The sequence below is a fragment of the Rhinolophus sinicus genome, linkage group LG04 (assembly GCF_036562045.2).
Source record: "Rhinolophus sinicus isolate RSC01 linkage group LG04, ASM3656204v1, whole genome shotgun sequence".
In the NCBI taxonomy this organism is placed as follows: domain Eukaryota; kingdom Metazoa; phylum Chordata; class Mammalia; order Chiroptera; family Rhinolophidae; genus Rhinolophus; species Rhinolophus sinicus.
The window spans coordinates 59,845,696-59,867,143 of NC_133754.1; the positions used below are offsets into that span (position 1 = coordinate 59,845,696).

The window sequence follows — 21,448 nt, forward strand, 5'->3', positions numbered from 1 at the left end:
CTGAATACTTTTTTCCTTGGCTTATTTAATAAGAGTAAAATTTATGTATATGCATGTGTGTGTGTGTGTGTGTGTGTGTGTGTGTGTGTGTGTGTGTGTATACCTCTCACTTTCAGTTTCACCTCTGCAGCATCGCTTTCTTGTTTTACCCTGCTTTATTAAAACAGCAGCAGTAATGATGAGCACAACAGGTAAAGAAATGTAGAAAATGAGTTGAAATCGGTGTTTTGGAGGAGTCGTAGACCTTTCCTCCAAAAGACTTTTACCTGGAATGGAAAATATGCATTTAAAATTATGTCTGAGATTTCGTTACCCAAACGAAAAGATGGAGAGGGTATCATTACCAACACTTCTCCCAAACACAAAACGGTTCATTCATATATATTATGAATACATAAAATTAAAAAAAAAACCACTAATGTATAAAATGAACTGTTACTAGTGCTTTAGTGATGATTTTGAGTTTTCAACCTTCCACCACATGGTGATGTCTTTGAGTAAAGGTAATATTCTTTCATGAAGCACATGTTTAATACTCGCAAACATCTCTTCAGTTCCCTTCTGATACAGCTTCTCCAAAGTTCAAACATGTGTATCACAGAGATTATTGGGATTGTACCTATATGTGAGAATTGAACCCAGGGAATGTGGCATTCAATTTCTCTTACATTACTACAACTTTTTTTCTCAAAACTGAAAATGAGCAGTCACTAAATAACTTATGTAACTGAGTTCTTTAATCAAATGTGTAGCAATAGGAAATTATTAAAAGGAAGGTCTCTTGGATCATTTTACGGAATGCATGGCTAAACCTGGAATTAACCCATTTTTGACTAACGAGTGCTAATATCTACATTTCCCTCCAGTTCCTATTCATTCTCAACAGACATCTGTATTCATTCCTGAGCATCTAATCTATGTGGCTTTCAGGTCCACTTCTTTGTATACTAGCCACCCTGACGGATTTACACTACGTCAAGTTCTGCTTTCTGCACAGTTTGTTGGCTTGCTCCTTTTACTTGATAAGGAATACCATTCTATCTCTTCTTTGCCAGTCAGAACAATGGAGGAGCTGACTGGCAGAGGAGCCACTCTCCAGCTCTAGTTGACAATGATAACTGTGTCTCAATATACTCCTCTTACGACTGCCCTGGAACCTTTCCTTTTTTCCCCATAAGGTTTTTCAAGTGAGGTCAAGGTAGAAAGTTCAACACTTGTTGTTTGTCTGTTCTGTGCATATGGTTGGGGTTCCGGTATTACTGGGATAAGGATTACAGTTACATTTGTAATCAGAAAGCTGCTGAATCAGAGGAAGAGACCAGCTTCTCTGGCTATATACTGCACAACAATTCTCAGCCACTTGTATAGTCTTTGGGTAATCAATGATACCACATGATTATTTGAAGATGAATATATTTCCAGGTGGCCTCAAAGAGCATAAATAGGATTTCTAGGCACCAGAAAAATGGGTCTTACTTCCCTCCCCTACACTGTCTAGTTTTAATAAGCATTACAAATAACAGCCAAGAAAAAATATTTTTCTTCTAACTTTCCTTTCAGTTTGGTGGTTGTCATTGAATTAATTACTCTGGGTCTCCATTTTCCAATGGTTAAAACTAGTCCCCAGTAATCTGCCTAAAAGTTTCTTCTACTTCATTTCAAAAATGCCTTGGGGAATCATCCAGGCATTTAATTATTCATGGCTTTTCACTTCCTCCCTTTTATTATCTCAAACTACCTTAACCTTTATTACTCAGTGGTTTAATTGTCAGATCAGACTCCCCAAAACCTGTATCTTACTCATCCCAAACTTTATAGTCAAACATCGGGTAGAGAAAAAAGGACGTTTCCCTGGAGGAGCCTGAATCCATCAGCTGCAGTTCCCAAAGGTTTCCCTTCTTCACCCCCCAACTCCCATTCAAATCTATTTCAGAAAAATCATATGAGAGTTTTAAGTAAGCAGAAACATTTCTCATGAATGAAGCTATCTCAGTTTTGTATTGTTAAAAATACAGCTTACGTTTGGTGCAGCCGTTATGGGAAGCAGTGTGAAGGTTTTTTTAAAAAATTAAGAATAGAATTATCATATGACCCAGCAATCCCTCTCCTGGGTATCTACCCAAAAAGTCTGAAAACATTTATCCATAAAGATATATGTGCTCCAATGTTCATTACAGCTTTATTTATAGTGGCCAAGACATGGAAACAACCAAAGTGTCCTTCTATAGGTGATAAGATAAAGAAGATGTGGTATATATAAACAATGGAATACTATTCTGCCAAAGGAAAATATGAAATAGTGTCATTTGCAACAATATGGATGGATCTTGAGATTATTATCCTAACCAAATAAGTCAGACAGAAAAAGTCGAGAACCATGTGACTTGACTCATATGTGGGATATAAAACTCAAAGGAACAAAGGAACAAGACAAACAGAAACAAAAACACATAGACATAGACAATAGTTTAGTGGTTACCAGAGGGGAAGGGGGAAGCGGTGGTAGATGAGGGTAAACAGGGTGAAATATATGGTGATGGAAGAACTGACTTTGGGTAGTGAACACACAATGTGATATATAGATGATGTATTGCAGAATTATACACTTGAAACCTATGTAACTTTACTAACCATTGTCACCCCAATAAACTTTAATCAAAAAAAAAAATCAAAAAAAAAAAATCACAGCTTGAATGATTACCTAGTTTCTCTAACCAACTATCCCACCATTAATCAATGAATTCCCGGTTTATTTAAAATAATCTATGCATACAGATATATCCTGCCAAAAACATTTTATAGGGAGGAACACCTGGTAGCTTTCTGCTGACAAATACTATTAAAGTGTGTGATGGTTAATTTTATATGTAAACTTGACAGGGCTACATGTGCCCAGATATTTAGTCAAATATTATTCTGGGTATTTCTGTGAGGGTGTTTTGGAGTGACATTAACATTTAAATCATTAGACTGAGTGAAATAGATTGCCTTCTCTAATAATGTGTAGGCCTCATCCAATCAGCTAGAGGTCTTAATAAAACAAATATGCTGACCTTCCAGAGAATAAGAGAAGATTCTTCCTGTCTGGGGGACTGGACCTGAGACACTGGCTTTTCTTGGGTCTCAAATCTGCTGGCCTTTGGACTGGAACTATACTATTAGATCTCCTAGGGCTCCGAGCACTCCAACTGACCCTGCAGATTTGGGATCTGTCAGCCTCCATAATCACATGAGCGAATTCATTATAATATCTCTCTCTCTCTTTCTCTCTCTCTCTCTCTCTACACACACACACACACACACACACACACACACACACACCTTATTGGTCCTGTTTTGCTGGAGAACCCTGACTGATACAGATTTTGGTACTGAAAATTAGGGTGCTGGCGTAACAAATGCCTAAAAATGTGGAAAGGGCTTTGGAACTGGCTAATGGATAGAAGCTGGAGGAATTTTGAGGTGCATTTTAGAAAAATCCTAGATTACTGTGAAGGGACTGTTGGTAAAAATATGAAAATATGAACATTAAAAGTGATTCTGGTAAGGGCTCAGAAAGAAAAGAGGAGAACTGGAGAGAATGTCTGCATTTTCTTAGAGAATAACAGATAATCATAAACAGAGTGTTGTAGAAATCTGTACATTAAAAGTGCATCTGGTGAGATTTCAGACAAAAAAGGAATATGTAATTAGACAAAGAAGAAAAAGTTATTGGCATTAAAAAATGGCAACAAAGTTGGCTCAACTGTGATCTAGTGTTACTTGAAAGATAGAATTTGTAAACCATGAAACAGGATAATTAGCTGAGAAAATTTTTAAGTAAAATGTTGAAGGTGCAACCCAAGTCCTCCTAACTGCTTAAAGTAAAATTTGAGAGGAAAGAGTTGAATTGAAGAACTTGCAGCTTTATTTACTATGGTCAAGACATGGAAACAAACAAAGTGTCCTTTGATAAATGATTGGATAAAGATGTATATATACACAATGGAATACTACTTTGCCATAATAAAACATGAAATACTGTCATTTGCAACAACATGGATGGATCTTGAGATTATTATGCTAAGCGAAATAAATCACACAGAAAAGTTGAGAACAATATGACTTCACTCATATGTGGGATATAAAACTGAAAGCAACAAAGAAATAAGACAAACAAAAACTCATAGACATAGACAACAGTTTAGTGGTTACCTAAAGGGAAGGGGGAAGAGGGGGTGGGAGAAGAGAGTCAAGGAGGTCAAATATACGGTGATGGAAGGATAACTGACTCTGGGTGGTGAACACACAATGCAATATACAGATGAGGTATTATAGAATTGTACATTTGAAATCTATGTAATTTTATTATCCATTGTCACCCCAATAAATTTAATTTTAAAAAGGTAAGTGTTAAGTACAGAAGTACCAGTAGTTAAAGATTTGGAGAATACTCAACCTATTCATGTTGCAAAAAAATGAGAAAACCTGTTCTGAAGAGAATATCAAAGGTGTGGCTCAAATCATGTGATTAAGAGATTATGCACATGAACCATCTCAGCAGCCATCTCAGCAGAAGCCAGGAATAGATTATATCAAATAAGATTATAGGATAAGATTATAAAGATAAGATTATATCAGAAGAAATGCATCCAGGTTGGACCAAAGAGAACAAGATAGGACAATAGAGCTATTTGGCTGCCAACCTGCTTTATCTTTCAAGAAAAGAGAAGAATGACCCCAAAGATGACACAGATAACATCAGAGATTCTGGAATTTCTACTTTAAAAATGACTAATATTGAATATATTTTGTGTTAGTTATTATTGATAAGAAAATAATAACATACATGTATAATTATATGCTATATGTCTCCTCTTTGGTTTCAGATGGTGAGGCCTCCTTATTAGTTCCACCCAGCCAGGCTTCCCCAGCCCAAGGCCTCAGAGGTGGGACCTCTATCCAGAGCCAAAGGGGTGGAGTAGGCTATCTGGGGAAAGGCACATCAAAACCACAATGAGATATCAACTCACACCTGTCACAATAGCTATTAACAAAAAGACAAAAAGTAACAAGCGTCAAGGAGGATGTAGAGAAAGGGAACACTCATACACTTTTGGTTGGAATATAAAATGGCACAGCCACTATAAAAAACAGTAGGAAGTTTCCTCAAAAAATTAAAAAGAGAACCACCGTATCATGCAGCAATTCCACTTCTGGGTATTTATCCCAAGGAAAAAAAATGCTATTTTGAAAAGATATATGCAACCCTATGTTCATTACAGCATTATTTACAATAGTCAAGATATGGAAGCAGTAAGTGTCTCTCTCTCTCCCCCCCCCCCCGTGTGTGTGTGTGTGTGTGTGTGTGTGTGTGTGTGATGGAATACTACTCATACATTACAATGGAATAAAAAATAAGGAAATCTTTCCATTTGTAGCAACATGGATGGACCTAGGGGGTATTATGCTAAGTGAAATAAGTCAGATAGAGAAAGACAAATACTTATTTCACTTATATGTGGAATCTGAAAAAACAAAACAAACAAACAAAACAAATCAGAAACACACTCATAGATAGAGGAAACAAACTGGTAGTTACCACAGAGAGGAGAGATTGGGGGGTTAAATAGGTGAAAGGGATCAAAAGGTATAAAGTTGTAGCTATAAAATAAATAAATCAAGGGGATGTAAAGTACAGTATAGATAATAAAGTCAATAATATTGTAATAATTATGTATAGTGACAGATGGTAACTACACCTATTTTGCGGTTCATTTTGGAAAGTTTTTGAATTCTGAATCACTATGATGTACACCTGAAACTAATAATATATTATAGTCAATTATACATACATCAATAAAAAATGTATATTTTATATATAGATAGTCTATATAATGAATTTAAATATGCAAAGGAACTGATTGACAGATACCGGTCTACCACTAGAAGCCTATAGAAACAAAGTGAATGAACATTTTTGGAGAGCTGTAAAATAATTTCTACAAGTCTAAAAATCTGCTATGTCTAGTAAATAAAACCTCAAATAGCCCATGCTCAAATGTGTTTGTTGAGAAGATACTTAGCTTGATGCCATCACAATGGACTGATATCAGAATTTAGTAAATATGGGCTGGATATGAGTAGAGCTTCAAGTCAAAATGAATTTTATATTTGATTCTATTTGTTTTGCTATTACTTAAAAGAAGGATGTCTTAAACATTGCAATGAAACAGAAAGAGCCAAAAATATATCAACTGTATCAATAGACAGGAAAAAGCATGTCATTATTTTTTATTAAATATAGGGTATGTCTTTAATTATTCCTATTATATTTATATTCTTCTTTTAAAACATCTTACATTTATGTATCTCAAAAATATACAATAAGTATCCAGTAAAAAGTTTGTAAAAAGAGTAAAATAAATTGTTGTATCAGAGGATACATTATAAAATATTTTCATTGTAAAATATTGTTACATTTTTGCTCACAGATATTATTTATTTAATTGCTTGTATAAACTACTATCAATCGACACTGTTCACTAGTTCTATTGTATTTTTGTTTAAATAATAGCTTTTATGTAGTAACATAAAAGTGAACAATCACAATAATGTACAATTTCAAATAAATATCTATTTTTCTATATATTTATAAGACAGCAATAATACATGTGTATAATAATGTTAATTTATTATGCTTTTTTCCTTCCTTTGTTCTGATACACAGTATGATATAGCTTTGTTAACTCTCTAGAAATTTGGTCACCCTAGGTATAACACCCCCAAGCTATCCAAGCTACAAGCGTCTGCCCAGGAGTTTCATTACTTATTTGCCCCAAAAGGAAAGGGAGTAAGAGTGGACAGCCCTCTTCTGCTCCTAGGTTATTCTAGGTGGGCACCAATACATTCTGGAACAGGGAGTATCCCCCAACTCTTCCCAGTCTCATCCATGCCAGCTTGATCTCGATCTCTATATATTGCTTAGGAGCCCTGGCCGTTGGTGGTGGGATGGGGAGTGAGAGTTGGGGTTGGAAAGGGATCTAGAAGAGGAAATTTCAAAAGATTAAATTGGAGCCCTTACAATGCAGGAGAAAGTAATAAAAGACAGCCTGAAAGATTCTAGTGGCATTCATATCACAATGACTACTAACACTATTTTAAACCAGAAATATATGAGACAATCTGAAGTGAACTATTTAAATTAACCGGTCAAATTATATGCCCTGGAATTTCTACTTTTAAAAGTGCCTAATGTTGGGTATGTTTTGTGTTAGTAAATGATGTCAATATTGATATAGAAAGAACAGTACAAACTTATACTAAGATTTTTAAAAACCTTACAAAGAAAATAAAACCATGTTTGTTGAAATAAGTGTTTTCCAATCTAGCTTGTAACCTATTCTTTAATTTACTCTCTTACATATTATCTTTTATTAATAAAAATTTAAAGACACTAACTTGTTTTAATTTTGTGTCCGTCATCAATACTTCCAAATTCTTTTTTCATTGCTTTGCAATGAGGAGGAGCAAATCCTTTGTCACAATGGCAATGGTTGAAATTGTTGCAAATCTGGAATAATCAAAATAGAACAATTTTTTAACAAAGATTGTTTTCAATAGAGATCAATTAATATTATATATTTATTCAACAGATAATTTATTCCAGAGAATTTACCCAGTCTAGAGAATTTATCTTAAATTGACAAATTCAACAAACTTCCACAAATTTTCTCTTGAAATTGTCTATACTTTAGTAAGTTCATCTAGCTTCTGTTGCCAAATCAGTCATTTTAAATTGTTTCAACTCTCCCCACAGCCAAACCCAAATACTGGCATTTACCAGTAATACGCTACTAATTATCATCCACTCAACTTCACAAAACTGCTCAGACTCTAAATTAACAAGCAAGACTAGCATGAAAATTTTAATAACCTTTATTTACCAGTTTCTGTCTTCTCTCTATAAAAATAAGATGATGTTGGTTATATGGTAACACATGGTACTTACAGAACATCCACCCCACATATTTACCAAACTTTTTATGCATCCAGTATCACCTTAAATGTTTCTACTTTATATTCTCTAATAAATAGTTTGGCAAGATTTCTGAAGAAAATAAGATTAAAGTTATAAATTATAGACTGTTAAATGATACCAAGCAGTATGAAAATGATTTTAAAAATCATTCAAGTGATTTTTTTTCAACTTCCAGTATCATTTATTTTTCCTAGAATCTGGATACAATTAACTGTAGCAAGACAGTTCTCAAGACTATTTAAGCCTCATTTTAGGTTCTTTAAACTACCTCAGTATTTGCAAATATGAGAATTCACATTCTAATAACTGGAAAACTAAAATTTGACATAACAAATTTACTCAATATTGATGTGACTACAAAAAATTTTATATGCAACATGTGGACTTTACTATTACAGAATTTGCCTTTATAAACTAGCTTACACATAAACAAAGTTACTCTTTGTTTATCTGTCCTAACTTATGAAGTGTTGCACCAACAGACCCTCTCCCATAGCTTTTAAATATGTAAACAGATAATTCTTCCCCAAAGTTCCCACCTAGAAAAAAAGTTAACCCATAATTATCAAATCCTAAAGTTTCAGCAGATATAACACCAGAAATAGGTTATGGGCAACTCTTCAGTCTTTTACCTAAGTAGTACTATAGGAAGTTACAGTGTTGAGGAAAAGAACACACATGTTTCTCATTAAACTTTATGTTAACGGGTCTCAAAATTTTGTCACAGATTTTTGGTCAACTTGTTTCCATTAAAAAGTATTGATTGTAAAAACTAATAACTTAAAAACTGCCATACACACAAACAAAACGAATGGTCCTCAAAACATTCTCCTTTCCTTCTGAAGGTTTTACGATGCACTGTAATCATTAACCAGTCTTTTACTATTAAACTTAAATGGCCATTTGAGACAAACAGTTCTGAGACCTTTCTTCCACCACTGATTAAGACTGGGGTGGCAGGTATTGGGGATGATATTCATTTAGCCTTCTGAGCTTTCTGGGCAGATTTGGTGACCTTGCCAGATCCAGGTACCTTCTTGTCCATTGCTTTGATGACACCCCCAGCATCTGCCTGTCTCTTGTCACAAACAGCAAAACGGCCCAAAGGAGGATAGTCAGAGAAGCACTCAACAAACACGGGCTTGCCAGGAACTGTATCAACCATGGGAGCATCACCAGCTTTCAAAAACTTTGGGCTATCTTCCAGCTTTTTCCCAGAATGATGACCAATCTTCTTCAGCTCAGCAAATCTGCAAGTAGTGTGAGCTGCATGACAATCGAGCACAGGTGCATATCAGGCACTGAATTGGCCTGGATGGTTCAGGAGAATCACCTGAGCCCTGAAGCTAGCTGTTTCCATGTGGGTCATTTTTGCTGTCACCAGCCACATTGCCACAATGAACATCTTTGACAGACACATTCTCAACACTGAGGCCCACATTGGCCCCAGGAAGAGCTTCATTCAAAGCTTCATGGTGCATTTCAACAGACTTTACTGCAGTTGTAAGGTTGAGCAAAGGTGGCCACATTGCTGGGTTTGAGAACACCAGTGTCCACTCGGCCCACAGGGACAGTACCACTACTACCAATTTTTTTTTTTTTTTTTTTTGGAGGCCCCAGAAAGATCCAATACTACCAATTTTGTAGACATCCTGGAGGGGCGGAGGCAAGGGCCTCTCAGTTGGATAAGTTGGTGGCAGGACGCAATCCAGAGTTTCATGTAGTATGGTTCCACTGGCATTGCCATCATTATGGGTTACTTTCCATCCCTTTGTAGAAACCTGGCCCACAGGCAGATGAGCTGGCAGGCAGTCAAAGTCTCGTGGCTCCACGGGAATGCTGCATATTATACAGCCAGTTCTCTACACTGGCCAGCAGTCAAAGTCTCCCCGCTTCTGGGGACTCTGTACATGAGAGTGGGGGCCTGCAGGACCTGCCAGATGATCACGAAATGCTCTTTATTTTGCTGTACCTATATAACCTTGCTTCTTCTCTGCCTGCATGCAGAGCGCTATCCCTCTGGCCAGAGGCCACCAGATACTCTCCCTGGTCTGTAAGTGTCAATAAACCTATGTCTCTCACTCAGCCAACTAGTGTGTTCTTCAGGCTTGTGGCTTCTCAGGCACAAATCTTAGAACAACTCGGATTCAGTCTGAACACCCTTGAACCATGTTAGCTTGACTCCAACATGTTGTTACCATTCCAAACAGAAATTGGCACAAATGCTACTGTGTCAGGTTTGTAGCCAACTTTTTAAATGTAGGTGCTAACTTCCTTAATGATTTCCTCATATCTCTTCTGGCTATACAGCAGCTCAGTGAAATCATTTTGTTTACACCAACAATTAGTTGTTTCATACCTAGTGTGTAAGCCAGAAAGGCATGCTCACAGGTCTGCCCATTCTTAGAGAGACCTGCTTGAAATTCACCAACACCAGCAGCAACGATGAGGACAGCACAGTCGGCCTGAGATGTTGACTGTAATCATGTTTTTTATAAAGTCTCTGTGTCATGGGGCACCAGTGATGGTCACATAGTACTTGCTGGTCTCCAATTTCCAAAGGGAAATACCAATGGTGATACCATGTTCAGCTATCAGTTTATCCAAAGACCCACGCACACTTGAAGGCACACTTTCTCGTCTCAGCAGCCTCCTTCTCAAATTTTTTAATGGTTCGTTAGTCGATCCCACCACATTTGTAGACCAGATGGCCAATAGTGGTAGACTTGCCTGAATCTACATGTCCAATGATGACAATGTTGATATGACTCTTTTCCTTTCCCATTTTGGCTTAGATTTAACAGTGGTTTTCAAGACACCTGTGTTCTGGTGGCAAACACATTGTGAAAAAGCTCAAATCATTTGTTTTAAATCTCCAAACTATTTATTAAAATTTCAAAGCATGTTTCTTAAAATGAAAATTGAAATTACTTACTCCATGATCATTGCAATTGTCAGATTTGCTGCACTTCGTATAATCAGCCTGGTGTTTAATCTCTAGACAACGAAATTTGACACAATACTAAAACAAAATGAAGTGAAAAATAAAGTCAGTGAAACAATCAGATTATGTGCATTGATAATACGAGGTGTGATCAAACAACATGGTGAATATTTAAATAAAAAAAATTATTGCAGTAAAAGACACATTACCATTAATCCCCCTCAAAACACACCCTCTCGCTTGAAAACACTTATCCCATCGTTCTTGCCACTTTCTGAAGCAGTTCTGGAAGTCCTCTTTCGGGAGTCTTTACTTGCGCTGTCATGGCTGCCTTGATGTCCTGAATTGATTCAAAAAATATACCTTTCATGGTCATTTTGACTTTGAAGAGCCAGAAGTTGCACAGTGCTACATCTGGTGAATAAGGTGAATGACACACTACCATGTTTTTATTTGACAGTAATTGCCAGACCAGAAGCAATGTGTGACACAAAGCCTTTCCATTGCGATCACAAAATACAGTGAATGCTGCTGCTCAGTGCCATCCAACATAAAGAAAGGGATATTCAATACAGGAAGCAGCGTGTCAAACCTCAATAACAGTGTGTGACAAGTTCCAACTTGTTCCGTGCAGTCAGTCGGGTGTGAGCTACAGTTGAGAGAAGGTCTGTTTTAAAATGTGTCATAAATCATCCTCCATCATGACAATGCTCCATGTCACATATCACTTCTGGTATACGGCAATTTCTGTCAAACAAAAACATTATGGTGTGTCCTCATCCACCTTATTGACCGGATCTGGCACCATGCAACTTCTGGCTCTTTCTCAAAGTCAAAATGATTCAGGACATCGAGGCAGCCATGACAGCGCAATCGAAGGCCCTCACAAAAGAGGACTTCCAGAACCGCTTCAGAAAGTGGCAAGAATGATGAAATAAATGTATCGGAAGTGAGGGGGAGTATTTTGAGGGGGATTAATGGCAATGTGTCTTTTACTATAATGATTTTCTTTTATTTAAACATTCACCATATTGTTTCATCACACCTCATATATAAGAAAAATTCAAGAAAATTCCAGTCATATTATCAAGCATTGGAATAAAAATCCAAAAAATACAATAATTTGAGTACATTGAAATAAATGTGAAATAAGCTATGTGTCTTCAGACTGTAAATATGTAATCATATGCAAGAAGTTGGAAGTCTTATTTTCTTACCATCTCACACCAGAAGTCCTCTTAGAAAGACAAATGTCTAGAAAAATAAACTGATTCATTCCTTAAGTTCAAGAATTATCTAAGGAGCATTTTTAAAATAGTCATGTTTGGGGTCCACCTGAGACCATTACATCAAAATCTCTGGTGGCAAGGTCCAGGCAATTATTGTGATCAGTCAGGGCTGACTACTATCTGGTGGGAGGTTGAGGTCTTAAAACCAGTCATATGAGTGGGAAAGGAAAATAGTTTATTTCCATGTGAAAAAAATTAAGAGAAAGTAAAGGAAGGATAACAGATAATTATATGAAGTACAAATTGGTAGTTATAAAATAGTCATGGGGATGTAGAGTATAGCATAGTGAATATAGTCAATGATGTCACAACAACTATGTGTAAGTATCAGGTGGGTACTAGACTAGTCAGGGCCATTGCTGCATAAATTATATAAATGTCTAAGCACTATGCTGCATACGTGTAATCAATATAAAATAATATTGATTGTCAACCATAGCTGAAAAAAAAACTTTTTTTTCAATAAATTAATAAATAAGTACAATGTAGTACCCTGGATAGAATCCTGGAAAATGACATTAGGTAAAAGCTAAGGAAATCTGAATGAAGTATGGGATTTGCTAGTAGTTAATAACAATGTATCAACATTGGTTCATTGATTATGACAAAGTATCACACTATTGTTAGTAATAGGGGAAACTGGGTGTGTTGCTTAGGGGTACCGATAAGCAAATGGGCAAGAGGGAAGCAGTGATGGTGTATTCTAAAATTGGATGTGGTGAGGAGTGACGTCATAGGAATGACAAGAGCGAGGTGGACTTCTTGAGTTCTCCTCCAGAGTTTAACACAACTGAAACATCTAAAACCCACCAAAGGACTCTCTACTCATCACACAGAACAGCTAAGAGACTCGTAGGAGGATTACTTGAAGGTGGGCAAATTGGGCGAGCAGGGGAAGTGGGAAGTGAGCGGGGTGGAGACTTGGCCCACATCCGCGGCTGCAGAGACGCAAGGGATCCCAGGATGGAACAGAACCACAAAAACCAGGAGGTGGGCTCTTTCCCTGCGTCCCACAGCTGATTTTGCCCCCGAGAGAGCAGCATAGTCAGCATTTCAGGCAGTAACCTCAGCTGCGACGTCCAGCTGGGCCCTTCGTCAGATAAAGGACATAAAAACCATCCTGGACCCCTCCCTCCACTCTCCTAATCCTACCCCCACCCTTCCAGAGACTTAAACTGGCCCCTGAACTGAGGAGTAGTGTCAGATTACAGAGGAGCCATAGCGCTCAGGATCTGACCCAGGGAAGAGTCTGGGAAGAGTGTGACATTGCTGGGCTGGGAAAGTAAAGACTCCTCCATCACCAGGGCCCCATTTTCTGGTCTGCCTAGGGCAGGGCAATTACAACTGCGGAGACACTCCCAGGGATCAGCAGTAGGCAGCAGACACAACTCTGGACTTTCAGCAGCTCAGAAATCTCCCACCATCCATACACACACACACACACACACACACACACACACACACACACACAAGCACAGGAGAAGTGCCCTAAGACTCAGGAGGCCTGGGCACAGGGCTGTTTGTGTTACTCTCAGTACGCATATGTGCAGGAAACAGCAGAAACTGCACTGACTTTGTAAAACCTACCATCCAGACCCCAGAGCCCCACTCATCTAAAACTGCAATCCCAAGGTCACTCTGGACACCAGGTGACCAGCTCTGCCTGCATAAAATGCAGAGGACTCTGTACAGCAGAGGACAGCGTGGTAATTACTTGGTTGGCTTAAGCCAAGACTGGCACTGCTTGTTTTGTTTTCTTTTGTTTTTATATTTTTGCCTGTGTTGAGTGTGGGTTCTCGGTTGTTTTTACATGTGAATGAATTTGGTTTTCCCTTCGTTGTTGTTGTTGTTGTTGTGCTTGGTTATTTGCTTTGTTCTGAAATTGCCCTACACCAGAACCCAGCTTAAGAGGCACAAGATTCAACACACCCAGAGGCCAACTCCAGACCAAACCAGAGTACTACCGGGTTTGACCTAAAAGTGACACACCCAGAGGGAATTCTCTACAGGCAAAAGAGCCCATAGAGGCCAGGCCTCATTTAAGCAGTCAACCCTCATGCAGCAGAACATCCTGCTGTGGATAGAGCCAAGTCTCACACCTAGTCAGCCTAGGAGTCAATCCCACCTACTCACAAGCTAAAAGCCATTAAAGATAAACTTTAAAAGGACAATATACACACACAAGAGTCACCTTTGGAGCACACGCAGAGGAGAAGAAAGAAGTGGTGCAAGAAAAATGTAAAGGACACATACTACATAAAATAACCCAGCAAAAACTAAGAACCCTAGGGGATCTACCTAATACATCGAAGCAAACACAGAGAGTCAGCCAGAATGGGGAAACAAAGAAACATGTCCCAAGTAAAAGAACAGAAGAAACCTCCAGAACTGGACCAAATGAAATAGAGGTAACCAATCTATCAGAGACAGAGTTCAGAACCCAGATGATAAGAATGTTTAAGGAGCTTAGTGACGACATAAAGGAGGATAGAGAAATCATAATGAACAAACAGTTAGAACTAAAGAACACAATAACTGAAATAAAGAACACACTTGAAGGAATTACCAGCAGGTTAGATGAAACAGAGGATCGAATCATCTACTTAGAAGACAAGTTAGCAGAGATCACCCAAACAGAACAACAAGAAAAAAGAATAAAAAACAATGAAGATGGTTTAAGAGATCTATGGGATAACATCAAGCACAACAACATGCACATCATGGGAATATCAGAAGGGGAAGAGAGGGATCAAGGGATTGAGAACATATTTGAAGTAATAATGTCTGAAAACTTCCCTAACCTGGTGAAGGAAACCGACATACAAGCCCAGGAAGTGCAGAGAGTTCCAACCAGAATAAACCCAAACAGGGCCAAACCTAGACACACTATAGTTAAAATGGCAAAGGTTAAAGACAAAGAGAGAATCCTAAAAGTAGCAAGAGGAGGACAGCGGGGACAGTGGGTTACATACAAGGGAACTTATATAAGACCATCAAATGACTTTTCTACAGAAACATTGCAGGCCAGGAGGGAGTGGCAGGAGATACTCAAAGTGATGGAAAACAAAGGCCTACACCTAGATTTCTTCATCCAGCAAGGCTATCATTTAAATTTGAAGGAGCGATAAAGAGCTTCCCAGAAAAGAATAAGCTGAAGGAATTTATTACCACCAAACCAGCATTGCAGGAAACATTAAAAGGGCTTCTGTAAACATAAGAAAGATGAAAACAATCTAACTACAAATTCAAAAAATGGCAATAACTATGTACCTATCAATAATCACTTTAAATGTAAATGGAGTAAATGTTCCAATCAAAAGACACAGGGTGGCTGAGTGGATAAGAAAGCAAGACCCTCATATATGCTGCATACAAGAGACTCACCTCAGATCAAAAGACACACACAGGTTGAAAGTGAAGGGTTGGAGTAAGATATTTCATGCAAATGGAAATGAGAAAAAAGCTGGAGTTGCAACACTTATATCTGACAAAATAGACTTTAAAATGAAGAATATATTAAAAGACAAAGATGGGCACTACATAATAATAAAGGGATCGATCCAACAGGAGGACATAACCCTAGTAAACATCTATGCACCCAACATAGGAGCACCTAAATACATAAAACAGATATTGACTGACATAAAGACAGAGATTAACAGTAACACTATCATAGTAGGGGACTTCAACACACCCCTGACAACAAGGGACAGGTCTTCCAGACAGAAAATCAATATGGAAATAACGGCCTTAAATGACACATTGGACCAGTTGGATTTAATCGATATTTTCAGAGCATTTCAACCCAAAGCTGCAGAATACATGTTCTTCTCAAGCGCACATGGAACATTTTCAAACATAGACCATATGTTGGGACATAAAACTAGCCTCAACAAATTTCAGAAGACTGAAATCATACCAACATATTCTTTAACCACAATGCTTTGAAATTGAAGATCAATTGCAAAAAGAGGGTGGGAAAACCAACAAATATGTGGAGATTGAACAACATGCTATTAAGGAATGACTGGATCAAAGACCAAATAAAAGGAGAGATCAGAAGATGCATGGAAGAATGAGAGACTGGATGTCATAGGAATGGCGGCAGCAAGGTGGTCTTCTTGAGTTGTCTTCCGGAACCTACCACAAATTGAACATCTATAACCCACCAAAGGACACTCTGCTCATCACACAGAACAGCTAACAGACTCATACAAGGATTACTTGAAGGTGGGCAAACTGGGCGAGTGGGGGAAGAGGGAAGGGAGCGGAGTGGAGACGTGGCACGCATCGGCGACTGTGGAGACGCAGGAGTTCCCAGGACAGAACAGAGTCCACAAGAGTCAGGAGGTGGGCTCTTTCCCTGCATCCCACAGCTGATCTCTCCTGCCAACAGAGCAGCATATCCAGCATTTGAGGCAGTAACCTCAGCTGAGACCTCCAGCTAGGTTAGAACTAGGTCAGACAAAGGACGGAAACACCAGGCCTTGGCCCCTCCTCCCAGTCTCCCAATCCTACCCTGGCCCTTCCAGAGATTCAAGATGGCCCCTGAACTGAGGAATAGCATCACATTACAAGGAGCCATAGCATTCAGGATCTGGGAAGACCTGGCTTGCAGCTCTGACCCAGAGAAGAGGCTGGGAAGAGTGTGACACTGCTGAGTTGGGAGAGCGAAGACTCCTTCATCCCCAGCCCCCACATTTTCTGGCCTTGTTAGGGCAGGGCAATTACAACTGTGGAGACACACCCAGGGTCAGCAGCAGGTGGCAGATGAAGCTCTGGGCTTTCAGCAGCTCAGAAATCTCCCGCCCTAAACACACACACACAGAAGAAGTGCCCTAAGACTCAGGAGACCTAGGCACAGGGCTGGCTGTGTTACTCTCAGTGCGCATATGTGCAGGCAAGAGCAGAAACTGCACTGACTATGTAAACACTACCATCCAGACCCCACAGCCCCATTCATCTAGAACTGCAATCCCAGGGTCACTCTAGGCACCAGGTGACTGGCTCTGCCTGCACAAGACACAGAGGACTCTTTGTACAGCAGAGGACAACCTGGAGATTACGTGGTGGACTTAAGTCAAGACTGGCACTGCTTTTTTTGTTTTGTTTTGTTTTGTTTTGTTTTGTTTTTGTATTTTTGATAGTTTTGCCTGTGTTGAGTGTGGGTTATTTGTTGTTTTTACATGTGAGTGTATTTGGTTTCTTCTTTGTTGTTTTTTTCTTCTCAAGTGCACATGGAACATTTTCCAACATAGACCACATGTTAGACCATAAACAAGGCTTGATAAATTTTAAGAAAATTGAAATCATACCCATTGTCTTCTCTGAAAACAGTGTTATGAAATTAGAAATCAACTACAGGAAAAAAAAATACTGGAAGACACACAAATTCATAGAGGCTTAATACCATGTTAGTAAATAATGAATGGGTCAACCGTGAGATCAAGGAAGAAATCAAAAGATATCTCGAGACAAATGAAAATGAAAACACGATGACCCAAAATCTATAGGATGCAGCGAAAGCAGCCCTAAGAGTGTAATTCATAGCATTGCAGGCCTACCTAAAGAAACAAGAAAAACCACTAATCAACAGTTTATCCTCGCACATAAGGGATCTGGAAAAAGAACAGCAAAATAAGCCCAAAGGGAGTACAAGGAAGGAGATAATGAAGATCAGGGCGGAAATAAATGATATACAGACCAGAAAAACAATATGAAAGATCAATAAATCCAAGAGTTGGTTTCTAGGGAAGATAAACAAAATGGACAAACTTTTACCAGACTCATCAAAAAAAAAAAAAAAGTGAAAGAGGACACAAATTAATAAAATCAGAAATGAAAGAGAAGTGACAACAGACACCACAGAAATACAAAAAAAAAAAAAAAAAAAAAAAAATTTGAGAAATTACTATGAGCAACTATGTGCCAACAAATTAGACAATCTGGAAGAAATGGACAATTTTCTAGAAGTATACAACCTTCCAAGGCTAACTCAAGATTAAACAGAAAACCTGAATAGACTGATTAGCACCAGGAAAATTGAATCAGTAATCAACAAGCTCCCAACAAACAAAAGCCCTGGACCAGCTTCACAGGTGAATTCTACAAAACATTCAAAAAAGAATTGTCATCTATTCTCCTCAAGCTATTCAAAAAAATCCAGAAGGAGGGAAGGCTCCCAAACACTTTTTACAAGGCAACTATCACCCTGATCCAAAAATCAGACAAAGACATTACCAAAAAAGAAAACCATAGGCCGATATCCCTAATGAACATACATGCAAAAATCCTCAACAAAATATTAGCGAACAGAATTCAGCAATACATTAAAAAGATCATGCACCATGATCAAGTGGGAATCATTCATGGTATGCAACGGTGATTCAACATCCGCAAATCAATTAATGTGATACACCACATTAACAAAATGGAAAATAAAAATCATATGCTCATATCAATAGATGCAGAAAGAGCATTTGACAAAATCCAGCATCCATTTATGATAAAAACTCTTAAGAAAATGGGAATAGAGGGACCATATTTCAACATAATAAAGGCCGTATATGATAAACCCACAGCTAACATCATACTTAATGGGGAAAAGCTAAAACCATTCCCCTTAAGATCAGGAACAAGGCAAAGTTGCCTACTTTCTTCACTTCTATTCAACACAGTGCTGGAAGTTCTAGCCACAGCAATCAGACCAGAAAAAGAAATAAAAGGCATCCAAATTGGTAAGGAGGAAGTAAAATTGTCATTATATGCAGATTACATGATAATATATAGAGAGAACCCTAAAGACTCCACCAAAAAAACTATTAGAATTGATAAATGAATTTAGTAAAGTAGCAGGATACAAAATTAGTATTCAGAAATCAGTTGCATTTGTATATACTAATAATAAAATATCAGAAGGAGAAATTAAGAAAACAATCCCATTTACAACTGCTTCAAAGACTATATAAAATACCTGGGAATAAATTTAACCAAAGAAGTGAAAGATCTGTACTCAGAAAATTATAAGACACTGGAGAGAGCAATTAAAGAAGATACAAATAGATGGAAACACATACCATGTTCATGGATAGGAAGAATTAATACAGTTAAAATGTCCACACTGCCTAAGGCAATATACATATTCAACGCAATTCCTATCAAACTACCAGGATGTTTTTCACAGAAATAGAACATATAATCCTAAAATTTATATGGAACCATGAAAGACTCCGGATAGCCTCGGCAATCTTGAGAAATAAGAAGAAAGTGGGAGGTATAACAATACCTAACATCAAATTATACTCCAAGGCTAGAGTAATCAAAACAGCGTGGTACTGGCATAAAAACAGACACACAGATCAATGGAACAGAATAGAGAGCCCAGAAATAAATCCATGCCTATATGGTCATTTAATCTATGACAATGGAAGCAAGAATTTATGGTGGGGGAAAGACAGTCTATTCAATAAATGATGCTGGGAAACCTGGACAGACACATGCAAAAAAATGAAGCTGAACCACCTCCTTACACCATATACAAAAATACATTCAAAATGGCTTAAAGACTTAAGTGTAAGATCTGAAACCATAAAAATCCTAGAAGAAAATGTAGGAAGAAACTTTACAGACATTACCTGGAGTAAGATTTTTACTGATATATCCTCTCAGGCAAGGGAAGATAAAAAATAAACATGTGGGATTACATCAAACTAAAAAGTTTTTTCACAGCAAAGGAAACCATCAATAAAACAAAAAGGGATCCTACTGAATGGGAAAAGATATTTGCCAATGATATATCTGATAAGAGGTTAATATCTCAAATTTATAAAAAACTCACTCAACTCAACTCCAAAAAAACAAACAACCCAATTAAAAAATGGGCAGAGGACATGAAGAGACATTTTTCTAAAAAGGACACACAGATGGCAAACAGACATATGAAAAAATGTTCAACCTCACTAACCATTAGAGAAATGCAAATAAAAACCACAATGAGATACCACCTCACCCCAGTCAAAATGGTTATCATCAATAAATCAAAAAACAACAAGTGCTGGCGAGGATGTGGAGAAAAGGGAACCCTTGTGCATTGTTGGTGGGATTGCAAATTTGTGCAACCACTATGGAAAACAGTATGGAGGTATCTCAAAAATCTGAAAATGGAATTACCTTATGACCCAGCAATTCCACGCCTACATATCTATCTGGAGAAATCCAAAACTCTGATTCAAAAAAATTTATGCACCTCTATGTTTATTGCAGCACTATACACAATAGCCAAGACATGGAAACAACCGAAATGCCCATCAGTAGAAGACTGGATTAAGAAACTGTGGTACATTTATATAATGTAGTATTATGCAACCATAAAGAAGAAAGAAATCTTACCATTTGCAACAATATGGATGGACCTAGAAAACATTATGTTAAGTGAAATAAATCAGACAGAGAAAGACAAATACCATATGATCTCACTTATATGTGGAATCTAAAGGAAAGACTAAATGAATGAACTAATCAGAAACAGTCTCAGAGACACAGAAGAAAAACTGAGGGTGCTAGATGGGAGGGGGTTGCGGATAAGGGGGAACGTAAGGGGATTAGAAAGCACAGTCAGTAACCACAAGATTGCCACGGGATCACGAAAGTTAATTTGGGGAATGTAATCAATAATGTTGTAAAGATTTTGTAGGGTATCCGATGGACACTAATCTCGTTAGGGAGACCACCTCAGGGATGATGTAGATGCCTGATCACTGCTCTGTACACCTGAAGCTGAAGCTGAACAATAATGAATATCAACTACAAGTTTATATGTGTGTGTGTACATATATGCATATATTAAATATATATATATATATATATATATATATATATATATATATATATATATATATATATAGTTTAAATATATAGTTACAAGCAGAGTACAGCATTAGGAATAGAGACAGTGGAAATGTAATGGCTGTGTGTGATATCAGAGAGGTAGTGGATGGGGGGTGGGGGGGGTTGACACAGTGTGAAGGATACAAATGTTAAATGTCTAACTATTACATTGTTTTGTTCACCTGAAACTAAGAAGAAAATAAATAAATAATAAAATAATAAAAAATATAAAATTGGATGTGTTGATCGTTGTGTAACTCTATAAATTAATCCAAAGCAATAAATTATGCACTTACCATAGATGAATTT

The 21,448-nt window shown here is 37.7% G+C and overlaps 1 protein-coding gene across 1 annotated transcript in view; it reads right to left on the reverse strand.

The window, feature by feature from the left end:
• Positions 1-21,448, reverse strand: part of LOC109452814 (disintegrin and metalloproteinase domain-containing protein 5) — a 50,793-nt gene that overhangs the window by 8,735 nt on the left and 20,610 nt on the right. The window contains exons 7-9 of the mRNA XM_074331500.1: positions 10,956-11,042; positions 7,441-7,552; positions 104-266 (exon numbers count right to left, since the gene is read on the reverse strand). Of these exons, the coding sequence (XP_074187601.1) occupies positions 104-266; positions 7,441-7,552; positions 10,956-11,042 (362 nt within the window). The remainder of the gene's footprint in view (positions 1-103; positions 267-7,440; positions 7,553-10,955; positions 11,043-21,448) is intronic.